Consider the following 19,145-nt stretch of genomic DNA (forward strand, 5'->3'; position numbering starts at 1 on the left):
AGCAATCTACAGTTGAAATATGTAGAATGGGTAGCAAAATACCATTTGTTAAACATCCCTCATTTGTAAAAACTTCAGGCGTAAAAATACACTGGTATTGTGTGATTGCACAAAGCTGCAACGTAATATTAATTAAAATCTTGATGAAATGTTCAATTTCCTTTTTTACTGAAGGTTGATTCTATTAAAATTGTGTTAAATAGGAGGAACTTCTCTTAAAAAAGTACACAGACTGAATACCAGGCTTATTTCTACAAGATGTTAGAATGGGAGGTGTCTAAAAGGAAGAAACGATAGATAAGAAACAAGTTCGAAGAATCTTAGGCCATGCAGAAAGGAGGTATATCAGAGTACTTACGTCTACGCTGGTCTTGTGTTATTATAATCAGTCTGTGTGCTGTCTTGAACTGAACTGTGTGTAAGCTGGTCGCATACCTGCGGCAGTGAGCATGTAGAGGAAGGAATGAGGGGATTAAGGAGAGGGAGTGGGAATAGATGGTTGTTCTAGCTTGTTGCGATGTTGTAAAGAATTTTTTTATTAATCTCTTCAAATAAAATATTTATATACCGGGTGGTACAGCTGCCCCTATTTTTTCCCCGAATATATGCAACCAGCTAGGACGTAAATGCCTCTTAGTCCCATCTTGCGCAACACCTTACAGCAATGTTATGTGCAGTTAACCCGATGTAGACTTCTCCGCACAATGGAAAAATGGTACAAGAGGCAGTAAGTGAGGTCCATCACAAAAACACTGTACCATTTTATGTAGAGCGGTGTCCAATACTCTACTAATTTTTACGAAATGTTACTATACTGTACAAACCATAAACACGCCTATAGCTGTCGGTAGAGAATTGCGCACCTGATTGGTCCAAGAGGCCATTTTCTTTTGATAGAAAGGGCGGTCGTGGTATCATAGAAAATGTGATAGGGTAAGACCAATTACAGACATGTCAATGCACCACCATTTTGTACAGTCTCATCACATCGAAATTAATAGAAACGTGTTTTGCACTGTAGTTTATAATCTGTGGCATGCAAATGCTGTACAGCAGATGTGATAGCTTACGCCATGTAATTACTACCGTTAGAGCGATCAAAAAAGGCATAAAACGGGACCATAAGGCTGTAACTCATCAGTAACTTGTCGAAGCGGGAACTTCCGCTCTCCTCGTGAATACAGAGTTACAAGGATGGCGCTTCTACGTTGCAAATAGCTGCGCGGAATTACGTATGGAAGACGTACCTCGATAGGTTGCTTGAAGCAGGAAGGGTTCCAACCATTCTTGAGTCATGCATTTTTTAATGTCATTTCGTATTCGCCTAGGCATCGTTTACGAAGACCTTTCTGAAGCCTCCGATATTCTTCCACGGAAGTTATAATAAACAGGTATCATAAATATCGCCACATACGCACCGATTGTGAATACCACCTGAAACATAACGCTGGACTCATTCAACCAAGTAACGCGTAGAAAATGGTTGCAACTATCTGGGCGTAAGAGAGACGCGATTCTTTAGTTCACTGTGGTGTTTGCACATTCGAGTTCAGAACTTTTAACATCAACGATCAGTATCGAAGCGATAGCCTAGGTAATTCCATTAGTACAGAGCTACGAGACCAATTCATTGTCGCCTGCAGTGGCTACATGGCACTAATCGCAGCGAGCATACGATATGTTAGCAGGCATTTAGAGTTCGAATCTAGTTACGAGCTTTTCAATTTTAATTTTATATTATACTTGTAAGGCCATTCGTAATAAATATTTAACGTTCATCATCATCATCATCTGTTTACCTTCCAGGTTCGGTTTTTCCCTCGGACTGAGCGAGGGATCCCACCTCTACCGCCTCAAGGGCAGTGTCCTGGAGCTTCAGACTCTTGGTCGGGGGATACAACTGGGGAGTATGACCAGTACCTCGCCCAGGCGGCCTCACCTGCTATGCTGAACAGGGGCCTTGTGGAGGGATGGGAAGATTGGAAGGGATAGGCAAGGAAGAGGGAAGGAAGCGGCCGTGGCCTTAAGTTAGGTACCATCCCGGCATTCGCCTGGAGGAGAAGTGGGAAACCACGGAAAACCACTTCCAGGATGGCTGAGGTGGGAATCAAACCCACCTCTACTCAGTTGACCTCCCGAGGCTGAGTGGACCCCGTTCCAGCCCTCGTACCACTTTTCAAATTTCGTGGCAGAGCCGGGAATCGAACCCGGACCTCCGGGGGTGGCAGCTAATCACGCTAACCACTACACCACAGAGGCGGCATTTAACGTTCTTAAGTCTCAAAAGTAATTTGCCACCTTTACAAAGAAAGCATACATACGAAAGGAATAATAACATGCGACTTCCATATGGCAAACGACTACAGGGAATGAAGCGCAGTGCACGTGTTGTCAACATTCTGACCCACCCATTCAACCAAGCAACTGCGCACGTTCTACTCGAAGACCAACTAACAGCGGTCTACACTCCATACGTAGGGCACATGAAACAGCATATCGTAATCCTAGCAGCAACGTGTGAGCAAGTACTGTACGGTTAGCACGAAAGCAAACATTATGTATTCACGGGATGATTATGTGAATATGGTACTACTTTATGGAGAAGCAAGGCAAAATGCACGGGAAGCCAGACGCTTGTATCAAGAACGATTTCCTGGACGAAGGCTGCCAACTGCAGATACATTTCGACGTGTTGAAAGACGGTTGCGTGCAACGGGGTCATTTCATACATTACTCCCCGTTCGGGATGCTCCAGTGACGTCTGGAAATAACGACGAAGCTGTTCAAAATGCAATTGCATACAACCCACACACAAGCTCACGGGCCATAGGAAATGAACTGAACATCAGTCATGTATCTGTACTGCGAATATTGCACCGCCATAAATTCCACCCTTTCCATCAACAGCTGCACCAGGAACTTCACGGAGATGACTTTCCAAAACGGATAAAATTTTCGCAATGGATATTACAAAGAGTTGAAGCTGATGCAAATTTCTGAATGGACATTCTCTTTAGTGATGAATCCAGATTTCACAACAACGGAACTGTTAATCGTCACAACTTCCATTACTGGAGCGTTGAAAATCCTCACTGGATCAGGGGAGCTCGATTTCAGGTACAATGGGGCGTCAACGTGTGTTGCGGGATACTAGGTGACAAGATAATTGGACCATATTTCTTCGAAGGAAACCTCACGGGACGACGCTATCTAGAGTTTCTTCGTGAGTACCTCCCACTCTTGTTGGAGGATGTGCCCCTTATGACACGGTTACGGATGTGGTTCCAGCAGGATGGAGCTCCCCCACACTGGTCGTTGGCAGTACGGAACCACTTGCATAAGACATATCCTGGACGATGGATTGGACGAGGGGGTCCGGTCACATGGCCGGCTAGATCACCTGACCTTACTCCGCTCGACTTTTTCCTCTGGGGTTATTTAAAGGAAAGAGTCTATGAGCAGGAGCCTGAGAGCCCGAATCATTTACGGCGGCTCATCACGGAAGCCTGCAGGCAGATTCCACCACATATGTTGCAGCAAGCAAGAATGTATCTCCTCCACCGTGCTCATATGTGCATTAACGAAGCAGGTGGTCATTTTGAACATTTGCTTCATTAATCGAATGGCCATGCATAAGCCCATCGCACCGCTGTCGGTACAATCTCACTTTATTGCAAATAGCTCTTTTAAGAGCTCCTTAAAAAACAAACATACCTGAGTACCTGCAATATGAGAACTGATCATGATTTAGATTTGTCGTCAACAACACGACTCTCACGAACATCAACAACGCAATAAAAATATTCGTTGTACACAGGACTCGAACCGCCTACTAACGGACACCGGTATTCTCCTCTAACTTTTAGCAAGCTCGGCTATCACGGGTTGCTGTTTAGCGCTGTTGTGTTGCTGCTACTTCTAGTCATTCACCAATAATATTCTCTGTACAGGACGTTTCTGCGACACATAATTTTCACGATTCTTTACCATCAATCGGTATTTTATCATTAATGCTGATTTGCTTGACACGAATAAACGAATTATGGAAAGCGTTGTAAGAGCAGACATTGTAGTGAGTAGTCAAGGTCAATATTTTTAGGCTCGACTATAATCTGCGGGTTGCATAAAACTGCGTGAATAGGGGCAGCTGTACCACCCGGTATATTGGATATTGTGTTCAAGTTGTAGTTCGGATTGCACCTTTGGTCTAGATTAATGAATATATTTTCAATGATGTTGGTAGAGTACATTTATTAGCTAATCAGAGGACAGACAAATCTTGGTCAGTTGAGGTAAGTGAATGGTTAAATTTGGACATATGACTGCTATTAGCTGAGAACTTATGGAATCTTTTGGCATTAACATGCTCATTAAACCACATTTTGAAGCTGCGACCAGTTTGACCTAATATACATAACTGCCATTGAGTGCATTTCAACTTGTACACTTCAGATCTTGAGAATTTATTGTTACTATTGTTAATTGTTTTGAAATACATGTTAATGATCTCAAACTGGAAAACATGGTACCAAACCAAGAAATTTATCTTGAATCAGTCAACCATTATGAAAGCGTACTTGACATTTTTTGTAATACCCTCCTCCTCATGCTCATCCTCCTCCTCCTACAAGCGTCATATCCAGTCCTCCAGACGCTGGTGATCATCCTGGAGAAAGCAGCTCCTTTCTTTAGCCAACTTGAAAAGTTGTTCAGTGTTGTTGATGCAAGTCCAGTCTTTGATGTTTTGGTGCCATGACATTGATGATCTACCAGCTCCTTGCTTGCCTTCTATCTTTCCTTGTAATATGAGGTGTAGAAGCCTGTACTTTATACCTCGTACAACGTGGCCTAAATAAACCCTTTTTCTTGGCTTTGATTATATTCACCAGCTCACGCTCAGCTCTAGCTCTCCTTAACATTTCCAATAATACTGCCTCAAAGGCTTTTATTTCTGTGACAGTAACAGGTCTCCATTGTCGAGCTGTTGAATGGAGCGACATTTGTTTACAAGTAGACAGGAACTGATTTGTGTACTTACTCATTGCTTTCACAATTAAATTCAAAATATATAATGTAAAAAAACAGATTGAAATACTGCACAGGATCTACATCAGTTAGAGGGGCATGTTTAGGACCTGGTGTTTTGAGAAACAGCTGGGAGGGTTTGAACTGAAGTGTGTCTTTCAAATCAGTTTTTACTAAACCCTGTATTGTGCATTTAGGTATAGCTTACACTGTTTTCATTTGTGTCACTCTCTGAATTGGTAGTACTATACTTTCATCAATGACAGTACTACTGGTACTGTGGAATGTTTTTGCTACTCTCACTTCCTGTCTCAGAAATAACATCACCAACATTATGACTACACGACGCTGATATTGTTACATCTTAATCAGACTCTGTGTAGCCATCATTGGCACAGACTGTTGGTATACTCGGCTAAATCATCATCTTGAAGGCATTTTTCTGCTCACACTCTTGCATGGGGTACAAAAATTGAGCAATTTGAAAACAATCATATCTCCATAAATAAAGTGATTACTTTGATAGTTGTGGTAAACTACAGGCTTTTTGGATTCTGGATCATCTGCTTTATGCTCCTATCTGTCAGAAAACTGACAACTACAAGCATATACAAAACTGCTTGTGTAAGGAGCGCTATTGCATTCCCGGCAATTTACTCTAGTGCGCTGAGGTACACTTTTACGATCAATGCCGTTCTAAGAATTAATGTTGCAAATACGGTACAAAGCATTAATTGTTAATGTCCCCACTGCTGTTCTAGTAATGATTTATATCTTATTGTTTCAGATTCAGACAATCATGTACTTCGCAGACCTACTGCAAGTTGTACCAGTCGATGAAAAACAAACAGTGAGTATCACATATGGGAGTTCCATATCTTTCATCATGAAATGACTGTATTTTAGATGATATCTTTGATGACATACAGTAATGACTGTATTTTAGATGATATCTTCGATGACATACAGTATGCAAGGGAAAAACCAAAACCATTTTATAAGGAATCCACAGACACCATCGAGTGAAGTTTGTAGTGGTTGCAGTCAATTTTACCTTTTGATAAAGGCCTACAAATGATGCAAGATACTTTAATCATGATACCAGGAAATAACAAATAAAACATAAGCTTTTAGGAAGTAGGTTTTACAACAAAATATCATTTGTTAAGAATGAAGCCATTCCTTTTTCAGTGTTGACTCCTAAGTGTACTTGTATTCGACAGTGTTATATAACAAATTATCAAACATAATCTGGAGAAGTTCATTTTTTATTACTTTAGAGATCTCCTTGAAAACAGTCACCTTGTCTAAATGTGCTCTTAGGATTGGTCCACTTTCACACTGAAATTTATTAGGCCTCTGAAGATACTGGGATTTAGATTTTCCTGTACTCTCAGTGCCAATTCAAATGCACCACAGAATCTTACACAATTTGTAATGATATTTGAAACATCTATTACTCTTGGTTTCTCATTATGCTTACGCAGTGCTTTACTATATTCACTGTCTTACTGCCCTGCAATAATAACTTTGTCTAACAGCGATAGGCTTAAAGTACTGTATTTTTAATGTTTATCTTGATGCTTCATTATTTTTGATTCTGTCATTCAGATTATTTTTGTTTCTGTCACACCCGATTTGGTTCATATATCCTCGGCACGAAACGGTAAGTAAGGAAAACCGTACAATAATTTTTTTCCACCACCACATATTCAATTATGTTTATCATACATAGATGAATTGAACTTACGAGGTACTGCCTGATCTTGCTTATTGGAGTCTGCTCTGTGTTTGGAGATGAGCTGGGTCATCATGAGGCTCTAATTTCCAGCTTCTGTTCTGTTGAATGCAGACTAAACAATTTTATGAATATTGAATTTTCACGACCGCATTGTAATAAAAATCGACTTTCAACCTATTAGGTCGTGTTACGTACATTTAGTATGTGTTGAAGAGATGTTAAGTACAGAACAAAAATGGCCAACCAGACACCAGTGGGATCCGAACCCACAACCTCCCGATTTCACGTCGGTTGCTCTATCAATTGAGCTATGGTGGCCTAGGCCATCTTTGTTCTGTTGGAAAGGATCTGAGCTACAGGTCTGGTACTACTACCATCACACTGTAGAGTGCGTTTAAGTTGCTCGTTGAGGGCCAAGTCAATGAATATTGAATTTTCACGACCACATTGTAATCGAAACCGACTTTCAACCTATTAGGTCATGTTACGTACATTTAGTACGTGTTGAACCATCTCTTCAACATTTTTGTAACGCTACTCTTTTGTCGGAAATCACCCAGAACAAATCGAGCTGCTTTTCTTTGGATTTTTTCCAGTTGTTGAATCTTGCAGATGAGCTGACCTAATTTCTCAGCATGATTTGAACAGTCACTTAAGGCACACTTTAAAGCTTCTGAACTGATCAAAACAGAGAACTGTGGTAGTGAAAGTTGTACAAGCTCCAGTACAGTGGAACCTTGAATTGTGAGCATAATTCGTTCTGGCAACACGCTTGTAATCCAAAGCACTCGTATATCAAGCAAGTTTTCCCATAAGAAACAATTGAAAGGCGGATGATTCGTCCACAACACAAATGTATGTATTTGCATACCATTTCTAAAACATAATATAACGTAAAACAAATTAAGGTGCACTTTTCCTTACAATAGAATCAGTGTTGGTGTGAGGAAGACGGGAGATGACATGAGAAGAGTTACTGTGTAGCACGAATTTCACTAACGGAATCACTGCTATCTGTTGGCTCACTGGAATTGTTTTATTTTCGTGCGACGTTAATGAGGAACCTGTCCTATGACTGTTGCTTTTGCCTCTTTTTGAGGATTTCACAAAAATGTGACATTGCATTGTCATTGAACTGATTCATCGCTCGCACTGCTACAGCCTCATGCGGGTGATATTTTTCTACAAAATTTTGCACCGTTTCCTACATCCCGAATCTCAGGTGAAGTGAGAGATTCCATTGACTTTTCCTCCTTCTCTTCCCCGGACGAGATCGCCATATCCTCCTCCTGTTGTTCGTGATGCAGGTCAATCAGTTTGTTAGTGGTCAGTTCCTGGCTATGTACTTCCACCAGCTCTTCAATTTCCACTTCATTCACCTCCAGCCCCATTGTCTTCCCTAAGGACACAATTTCATCAGCAATCAGCAGCTCATTGTCACCAACAATCCCCTCAAAGTTACATCCAAGAACACAGTCAGGCCACAGCTTTCCCCAAGCGGAAGTGAGAGTTCTCTTGATGACTCCATCCCAGGCTTTATCGATGATCTTCAGGCAGTTCATGATGGGGAAATGATTTCTCCCAAACTCTCGGAGGGCAAGGTTTGTTCCTTCGGTCACTTCGAAGCATCGCTGAAATAATGCTTTGGTGTATAGCTTCTTGAAGTTCGAAATTACTTGCTGATCCATAGGCTGGAGTAGTGTTGGGAGGAAGGAACTTAACCTTAACGAACTTGAATTCCTCCAGTAAGCCATCCTCAAGGCCTCAAGGCCTCGAGGATGAGCAGGAGCATTGTCCATAACCAGCAAGACTTTGAGCGTCAGATTATTTTCTGAAAGGTATTTCCTCATGATAGGACCAAAGACCTCGTTCATCCATTCAACAAACGAACAGGGGAGGGGAAAACCTAGGCACGCATGACGCTCGTATTGCAGAACCTCACTCGCTTATCAAGTTACAATTTATTTAAAATGTTTGCTTGTCTTGCAAAACACTCATAGACCAAGTTACTCGCATTCCGAGGTTTCTCTATATTAACAAATTTTGCAGCTTCGCATACAAAATCGTTTACAATGTTTATGAACTACACAAACAGTTCTGATGGATAGAAGAAGGAAAAGAGCAGGAACAAAGAAGTCCGGGAGGAGGTGAGAATAGAAGACTTCCTATTATAAAGGATCCAGAAGGAAAGACTGAAGTGGTTTGGCCATGTGAAAAGGATGAGTGCAAGCAGGACTATAAGGAAGGAAAAGTAAAAGGAAAAAGACCAGTGGGAAGATCTAGAGAAAAATAGACCGATCTAGTAAAGAAAGATGTCTAGGAGGCAGGACAAGATTGGGAGAAGGTTATGTGAGAACAGTGGTTCATAGACAGACAAAGATGGAGAGGGCTCGTACACCATGCCCGGGCAACTGGAGATGATCGATGATGATGATGGTATTTATATTTTATTCAAAGATATCAAAGTCATTTCTCTTTCTTTACCTCCTTCATACAGCTTCATTGCTCACATCTACTCTTAAACTACAATGTTGTCAGCATGCCACTATGTATACGCGGCCTGTTCTAAAAATAAGTGATCTTTGAAAATAGTTCAGCACTGGTCATCGTCCTTGTCCAATGTACTTTCCCCATTTGGTGCCAGCACCCCATCTTGAAAGCTTCCAGCTTCTTGATGTCTGTCTTAATGAACATGGTTTCGGCAAAGTACAATGCTACACACCAAACCTATGCCTTCATTATTTGTTTACATAGGCTGAGGGTCATTATATTTTGACACAACAAGGATTGCTTTCCGTAGTTATTGCAGTCCTAATTTCTTGATGGCACTGTAAATTTACTGTCATAATCTGGTCAAGGTATTTGAACTGAGTTACTTGCTATACTGGCTTGCTATGTAATAGGCAAGGCTCTTGCTAAGTACCATTACTTTTGTTTTACTGATATTTTCATTCCATAGACCTGAAACATGCTAATGTAGCATGGTTTCTAATGTGATTTTACCAATGTCTCCAAGAGTAGATATCTGACTGTTCCAATAGTTTATGTATTTCAACCTTCTTTTTTTTTTTTTTTCTTCTTTTTTTTTTCTTTTTTTTTTTTTTGGAAGGAAGCGGCCGTGGCCTTAATTAAGGTACAGCCCCAGCATTTGCCTGGTGTGAAAATGGGAAACCACGGAAAACCATCTTCAGGGCTGCCGATAGTGGGATTCGAACCTGCTATCTCCCGGATGCAAGCTCACAGCCGCGCGCCTCTACGCGCACGGCCAACTCGCCCGGTTTTCAACCTTCTGTCGACAGAAGACAGCTCCCTCTGTCGCGAGCGATAAGGATCTTTTCTCGGCGAGACCTTTTCAGTATCTTCTCCTTGAAGTAAATGTTGTGCTATTAATGCTGGTTAATTAAGACATGGATCCCACACACACTTTACTTTTCATATGGATGTTTTATAAGTTCAAAACTGTGCTAAACTACTGCATCATTTGCATGCTTCAATGAATGATATAGACGGTAATGTAACGGTTTGAATTTGTAACATTTGATGTATTATCGCTCTTCTTTTTCTTTTTTATTATGACCGACCGAAGTCCATCTTGGTACTCGCGGCGAGAATGGTATGTGTGTGAGCTGTGAAGGTGATTGTGGTGCGTAAAAATCTGGTCTCAATTTATTTTAATGAGTTTCTTGATGGAACTTTTTGTCATTGTTTCGAGGTATGGATGTGTGTCGGCCATAAGGTCTATTCTAGCCGTACGCAGTGTGCAGATGGTGGATCTATGCATGATCGTGGGGTCACAAACGTCCTGCTGCGGTTTGCTCTCGATGAGCTGTATATCTAATATTGACGTGAGACCTTATTGGTGAAATGCTGTATTGCACTCTACATGTTGCCTTGTATTATTTACTCGCACCAATCTGCTGGAATTATTTGTCTTTGAGAGCAAAAGATTGCGTGTTTGAATGAATGTGTAGATGAATGAGCTGGGTGCTAAGATGACGTATCGGTCTGTTGAATTAATGTTTATTTGTTCCTTATCGCACCTCATTTTCTCTTGGGTGCGAAGTCTTTAATCTATTTGGTGTGCGCCCTGGTTGTTTATGACCTGAAGCTCACTGTGTTGATTTATTTCTTTCATGGCCGTGCGCAGGTCCATGTTACTCTTATTGTTTTGTTTTGCGTTCATTGCTCCATGGAGCTTTCTCTGTGCCCCTCGTGGACAATTTCCTTAGTCTCGCATTTCTCTCGTTTAATGACACTATAATTTTATCTACTCCTTGGTGTGTGAAAATCGATATGAGTGAGGTATTGTTTTAAAAAAAGTAGAAGATTAAAAAAAAAGGGAGGATATATTGATAAAAGACTCCCACGCTTGAATTTGAGTTTCTATTCCTCGCCGAAGGAAAGGTCAATTAAAGATCTTGTGAATGATATTCACCTCGCAGTTCTGAGCAACTCACTGATTGTATAAATGCTAACACCTCAAGAATAACTGTGCTGATGTATGTAAGAAAAGAGGAGGTTACGAAACCTTGGTACGATTGTCATTCAGGCTGACGCCGAGTATGTATGTATTACCTTGTTATTATTACTAGATATTTCTCTTAATTAATCCCTTTGATTCACGTTACATTACAATAAATACTCATTTATCATTTATACAGATTTTTACTGGAAGTAGTGTTAGTTACTAGCTTGAATTGTTTGAGGAGAGTAACGTTTTCAGTTCAGGGCTGTGTATTCCACCCTTCCTGTTCGGGTTCCACGCCTAATTTATTTATTTACGATGCTTGTTTTTAACCTTGCGTGTAGGTTAGCTAGGGTGGGTGTGGCTCAGACCTTAACTTTCACATTTGGCCGTTGCAGCATTAATAGTTCGAGTTCGATCGACTATAGCTTGGTCATTGGCAAATTTGATGGCCTGAATTAGTCTTCCTCCCACTTTAAGCCTAGTTTGGTCTGTGGTACAGACTCATTTATGATCCAGTCAACGAAGACATTAAATAATCCTGGTGAGAGAAGAAAACCTAGTCTTTCTTCCTTGTGAACTTTGCTGGGCAATGTTTTCTTTGCCAAATCTCAGGAATCTCGCTTGAGACCTGGACATGACACGACTATGAGAGGATATCGTCTTTATTCCAAAGACAGAGTAGCTGTGGATGGCGCGGCAACTGGGGACGTTCACTTTGACGTCTTCAGCGAAGAAGTACCGCTCCATACTCAGCTAAATGCAGTTGCAGTTAGTACTCCGTTGCTAGTAATGACAACGGTTTGCAATGTGTACTTTCCACCGGATTATAATCTTGAAATGCGTGCACTACAAGATTTGATCATTCAGTTGCCCCCTCCTTTCCTCATGCTGGGAGACGTGAACGCCTGTAACATACTATGGGGTTCTCCATCTTCCTGTGCTAGGGGGAGGATGTTCGAGCGAATGATCAACCTGTTTGATCTTTGCGTGCTTAATACAGGGGGACCGACACATTTCAGCAGCGCACATGGCACATTCTCACACCTGGATGTCACTTTCTGCAGTTGTGCACTAGTTCCCCTGCTACGGTGGCAAGTACTCAATGACCTCTGTGATAGTGACCACTTCCCTATAATTCTATCTCTCTTGAATCAAAGACAGTGCGAAGTACCCAAGCGCTGGTTACTTCGGCAGGCAAATTGGCCAGAGTTTACAAAATGTGCAGTGATGGCTGATGATATGCTGGAGTCTGTTGACGACCATGTTTCTTCTACTACTACTGGAATTTTGGCTGCTGCAGAGGAAACAATTCCTTCCTCGTTTGGTATTTACCGCCGGAGACAGGTCCCATGGTGGATGGGTGAAAATGCAGCAGCCATACGTGATCACTGACGGGCTTTTAAGCTTTATCGTTGGAATCCTGCGATGGTCAATCATATCACATTTAAGCGTCTACGCGCGCGAAGGCCTGTTTTTTGATTTGAGAAAGTAAGAAAACTACGTGGGAAAAGTATGTGTCATCCATCACGGCACATACTCCGTCATCACAAGTGTGGACAAAACTCTGCCGTATTGTCGGAGTACAGAATGTGCTCTCAGTACCCAGAATCTCCATTAATGGAGATATAGTTACGATTCCTTCAGTCATTGCCGACCACATCGCGTCACATTTCGCAGATATGTGCAGCTCTAGGAGATACAACTCTGCATTTCTTCCAATTAAGCACGTGAAGCTGAAGCACACCATTTCTCTTTTGCCTCTAGTACTTCGCATCCATAAAACGTGCCCTTCACGAAGTGGGAGTTGCGGAGTGCACTCGCACTATGCAGAGATACGGCTCCTAGTGACAGATGTCTCAAGGATATCCTCACCCTATTCAACAGAATATGGAGTGAGGGAGTGTTTCCATCTCAATGGCGTGAGGGAATTGTGATACCAATTCCCAAGGCAGGTGAAAATCCAAAACTTCTGGATAGTTATAGGCCAATATGCCTTACAAATAGTCTTTGTAAGCTATGTGAAAGGATGGTTAACCAGCATCTTGTTTGGGCCATGGAAAAGGAAGGTCTCTTGTCTAACTACCAGTGTGGGTTTCGCTCTCATCGGTCTGCCACTGATTATCTGGTCAGACTGGAGAGCACCATTCAGGAGGCCTTTCTCCGGAAGGAACACCTAGTCACCGTGTTTTCTGATCTGGAGAAAGCTTGTGATACTACCTGGTGATATGGAATTCTCTCCACTCTACACCAGTGGGGATTTTGGGGAAATTTGGCAGCGTTTATTGAAAGCTTCATGTCCCTCTGGCTCTTTTGAGTCCGAGTAGGGAATGCATTTTCTCAGTATTACGTTCAGGAAAATGGAGTACCTCAGATCTGTACTGAGTGTCACGCTGTTCGCAGTCGCCATCAACGCCATAGTTGCCACTGCGGGGTCCACAGTTGTTCCATCACTGTATGTAGACGACTTGGCTCTACATTACAGTTCAGGAAGGGTGGCATTTGCTGAGAGACAGCTACAGCAATCTATTAACCGAGTTGACAGATGGGCCCTGCAACATGGTTTTCTATTTTCAGCGGCGGCAAACCTCAGTTGTACACTTCTGTCGATGTCCGATTGTACATCCTGAACCAGAGCTTCACTTGCAAAATAGTGTCTTATCAGTGGTAGACACCTGCAGATTCCCGGGTCTCCATTTTGATAAGAGACTAACTTGGCAGACTTAACATGCTTAAGTTTCTCAACGGCACTTCGTGGGGGGCTGACCGTGCAGTGCTGCTATGATTTTACACGGCAACGGTCCTCTCCCAAATTGACTATGGTAGTGCGACTTATGGCTCAGCATCAAAATCTACGCTGAGCCTTTTGGACATTATTCAGTTAGGCTGGCAGCGGGAGCTTTCCACACTAGCCCCATTCCCAGCCTACTCGCTGAAGTGAGAGTTCCACCTTTACACATAAGGAGGCAGCAGTTACTCTCACGTATGCTGCCAAAATTCGTGAAATGCCGCTACATCCAGGCTATCAATGCATCTTTAGTACCCAAAACCACCAGAGGTACCAAAACCAGCCGAAAGCCACACGACCAGTTGGGTTTCGAATTGATAACTTGTATCGTGATCTGAATATCGATATCAGTGGTTGTCTTGAACAAACTTTCAGCGAGGTACCTCCGTGGTTGGTTCCGCGTCCGGATATACCTCTAGATCTACTCCGTGGACCCAAGGTGAACACGGATTCTTCCATTTATCGGAGGCAATTCTGAGACTTCGTTCACCAATATCCGGCCGCGAAGCATATCTTAACGGATGTTTCTAAAATTGGAGATAATGCTGGTTGCTCTTTCGTCACCAATGATATGAGCACGAAGACCTCGCTTTCTAGTGTATGTAGCGTGTACAGTGCGGAGCTTTACGCCATCTTAGAGGCTCTGCACTTTGCACTACATGATGAAAGAAGCCATTTTCTTATGTGTACCAACACATTAAGCTCTCTGCAGTCTATTGAAGCCTGTTTCTCACAACACCCACTGGTGCAGCAGATCCATGACCTTTTAGCCAGTTTAAGTGATGCTGGCACCAGAATCACTTTTGCGTGGCTTCCAAGCCACGTTGGGATTGCGGGAAACGAACGTGCGGATGAAGCTGCAAAGGAAGCTGTACTTTTACCTCCAAAACCTGTCAATATACCTGCTAAAGATATTTGTTCTCAGCTACGTCGAACCATCTTGGCGTCCTGGGAATCGGAGTGGCTACCTATCCGAACTCCCAACAAGCTGAGAGCAATTAACAAGACCACTACCGTGTGGCGATCCTCCTTCCGGCCTTCACGGAGAGAGGCCATAGTATTGTGTAGGCTGAAGATAGGTCTTTTACAATCCACCCACTCTTATCTCCTAAAGAGGGAAGAACCCCCAGTGTGTTCTTGTGGTGCCAGCTTCACCGTGGCCCACATCTTCACAGAGTGCACTGATCTCTCTGGCCTAAGACGGAGCCTCGGCCTGCAGGAAACACTCGAACGCATACTAGCCGATGATGCAACTACTGCTGATCTGATCATCCGCTTTATGTGTGACAGTGGACTAATCAAGGGCATATAAATTACAAGTGTATTGTTACTCAGGGAACGCACATTCCCTTTAGATTCGTTAGTAATTTTTTGGCCTAGATAAATTATTTTTTGTTTTATTTTGTACTGTGTTTTCAAATTCCTTTGTTGAATAAATAATTTTGCATTTATTTTAAATTTACTTTCCACTAATATGTTCAGAGAGGAAGAGCAGTATGGTTGCAGACCAGGAAGGTCAACTACAGACCTTATATTTACAATTAGGATGCTAATGGAAAAATACTGGGAGAAGAACAAGCCTTTATTTCTAATATTTTTGGACATTGGGAAAGCATACGACAGTGTACCAAGGGAAAGAATTTGGCAGTGCATGAAAGAACTTCAAGTGCGACACAGCCTCATAGACAAAGTGAAAATGTTGTATAGTGGGAACCGAAGCTGTATTCAAGTAGGATGTGGTTTGTCGGACTGGTTTGAAACAAAGAGAGGAGTGCAGCAGGGCAGCTCATTGTCACCACTTCTATTTATTACTGTAATGGATGTAGTAATGAAATTTATTAAAAGAAAAGAACATGGAGATATCAAAGCCTTCACATTTGCAGATGATGTTGCGATCTGGAGTGACTCAGAAGAGGAATTGGGAGAGAATGCAAAGCTGCAATGAGGAGTTTAAGAAATATGGTTTAAACATCAGCAAGATCAAGACGGTGGTGATGAAAGTGTATGGGGAAGGAGCAGAACCAATAGTCATGTTAAATGAAGCCCAACTGGACAGCGTTCCAGTTTTCAAATACTTGGGTAGTGTTATATCTAATGACAACCTAGCAAAACATGAGGTGAACTATCGAATCAGTAAGGCAACCATGTAAACAAAAATGACATTATACAAGTCCTATTATACACCAATTCTTACATACAGTCTCGAAACCATAACACTGACCAATAGAGATAATTCCAAACTTCAGGCAGCTGAAATGAAATTCCTACACACTATGATCCAGAAAACCAGGAAAGACAAGATTAGGAATGAGAAAATTAGAGAAAAAGTAGGAATAGATGATTCTCTCCTCAATAAGATTCAGATATCAAGACTGAAGTGGTTTGGTCACATGAAGAGGATGCCAGTAAACAGAACTGCAAGGAAGGAATTTCACAGAAAAGTAGAAGGAAGACGACCCGTGGGAAGGCCACGAAGGAAATGGATAAATTTAGTTAAGAATGATGTACTGCTGAGAGGTCATGATTGGGACAAGTTGGTGGAGAAAGAATGGTACAAGTACAGGATAAGATGGAGGAGGCTCATACCACACCCGGGAAACTGGAGATGGTTTAGGATGATGATGATGTTCAGAGAGGATGATTACCTCATTGTACTTCCTCTTAAAACAAAAGTTCATCACCACCACCATCACCAACATAGACCTTGACTTTCTCATTTAGCAGTAGCAGCATTCATGATAGGATAGTTGGAGGTTGATCGACTATAGCTTGGTCTCTAGTACCGGTTTCGGCCCTTAACGGCCATCATCAGCTAGTACATGATTGGTTTCCAGCCATTAGACAAAATCACAAGTTGTTGTTACGTTAGACATCCGGATGTCTAATGGGGGATGGAAATGCAATATACAGATTTCTATATTTCTTTGGACCAATACGCTAATCCCAATCATAACATTAATGATATTACAGAGAAAACCAGCATCATTTTTGATAAAGCCATTCCGGCATTAAAGAATGATTACCTCAAAATAGTAAACACACGCCCTAACAAACCGACGAATCACAAGCCTGACCCCACCCCTACTTCCCCAATAGTCACTCCTTCTTCCCCTCCACCTACATCCCCCTCCACAGCTAATATGAGCCCCAGACACACTCGTAGTAGAACACAGCAAGCCTTCAGACATATTGGTACAAGACCTCCACAATAACAATAGTAAGTACTCCTTCCATTCACACACCAGGCATTCCTTCATACACATACTATACTTATATTAGCTTATCTTTACAGACTACAACCACTTAACGAACATAGACGAGAGAGGTGTCGCCACCAACAGCTTCTAAATTCAAACTCAAGACCTGCAGTTTATTATATAAACATTTACTGGAGTACATCAAAGTTGGATTATATAATAGAAACATTTTTCATGACAAAGGTCCATACCAATATGACACATATCAGCCTCAGAACATTTTCGAAGATTACCTGATACAGCTAAATCAACATGACATAGAAGCAAAGGAACCACACAGAAGATAGAAGAATGGAATCTAAACAATACGAACTTAAATTTTAATAAGTGTCTAACCTATACATACCATATTTTAATGTGTTAAAACTTTTTAAGTGCTTTATATTGTGGCCCATATGTTTTAATGTGTTTTGTATACTCATGTCTTAACTTATTGTAACTTTTACCTTTGACCATAGATATTTTAACTTCATGCTACTGTATATTGCATTTCCATCCCCCATTAGACATCCAGATGTCTAACATAATAACAACTTGTGATTTTGCCTAATGGCTGGAAACTACTCATGTACTAGCTGATGATGGCCATTAAGGGCCAAAACCGGTACTAGTGTAATCTATTTATAATAAATTAAGTATTGATTGGTGGAAAAACACATTTCTTGTCTATACATTGAATCTATCATTACGGAAAATGAAATTTATAAACAATAATATAGCTTGGTCATCGGCAAATTTGATGACTTGAATTAGTCTTCCCCCCACCATAAGCCTAGTTTGGTCTATGGTATGGACTCATTTATGATCCACTCAGCGAAGACATTAAATAATCTTGGTGAGAGAAAAAAGCCTCTTCTTACTTCCTTGTGAATCTTTGCTAGGCAATGATTTCTTTGTGCCGAACCTCATAAATGCAGTTTGATGTTAATATAAATTGAACACTGAACATATCCCATGCTGTGGACAACTATGTGCTCAGAAAGTGGAAACAGCTTATGTTAGAGCACCTTATCAAATGATTTTTCTACCACAGTCAATCATCTTCTCCCCTAAATAATACAGTATAGTAATTGCATCATGTGTAGGTATATTTCTGTTGAGATCCAACTGAATTTCATCTAGATACTGCCCCCTTCTTAACGGGCTTGCTCAGCCGGAGAACGAGAGTCCCAAGGGTGGACCGTTCATTATTTTTGAAGGCAGGGAAAGAGACAAGGACTAGCGACAATAATAAAAAAATATCAAACAACAGGTTTTTGACATTTATTACAAACTAGCATTCAACAATAACAATTTAAATTGAACAAATGTTGATGGTTAATTATTTTCTCTTCTCCGCCAGTTCATTCAACACTGCGCTTAATTTCTCCAATATCCTTGACGACATTAATTCTGTAAATATACAGATGGCTATTAGCCTACTTCTGGCTCAATGAAACATACAAAAAAAAAAAATTATATTTTCATGGGAGGACCTCCTCTCAATAATGTCGTTATTATTTACAAGTTGAAAGAAATTAAAAAGACTGTCTGATTCATATTTATCTTGGACATCGAAATATCAGACCTATTTATGTCTACATTTATTGCCTCAAAATAAAACTTTCCTTCTTTAATGTACTGAATTAAATGTTACCTCAATTAAATTGAAAAAATAATGAAACCAAATCTTATCGAAATATTACTCGAAAATGTCTCCATCGGACTTAATTTCACAAGATCGTGTTTGTACAATAATTATTACTCTGAAACTTTCTCTAATATTCTATTAGACAAACGTGATGTCAATCTTTAGTATCTGACACTTCTAAGGAAATATTTAACGTTGTAGGCTTTACAAAAAGAAATGCTGAACCTCGTCCCCTGAAA

General features: G+C 41.2%; 1 protein-coding gene across 2 annotated transcripts in view; it reads left to right on the top strand.

Annotated features, from left to right (window-relative positions):
- Window positions 1-19,145, top strand: part of LOC136883437 (fatty acid synthase) — an 844,467-nt gene that overhangs the window by 784,213 nt on the left and 41,109 nt on the right. For both annotated transcript variants that reach the window (XM_068229660.1, XM_068229661.1), the window contains one exon: window positions 5,813-5,875. In XM_068229660.1, coding sequence (XP_068085761.1) covers window positions 5,813-5,875 — 63 coding nt within the window. The remainder of the gene's footprint in view (window positions 1-5,812; window positions 5,876-19,145) is intronic.

The sequence above is a fragment of the Anabrus simplex genome, chromosome 11 (assembly GCF_040414725.1).
Source record: "Anabrus simplex isolate iqAnaSimp1 chromosome 11, ASM4041472v1, whole genome shotgun sequence".
Taxonomy (NCBI): Eukaryota; Metazoa; Arthropoda; class Insecta; order Orthoptera; family Tettigoniidae; genus Anabrus; species Anabrus simplex.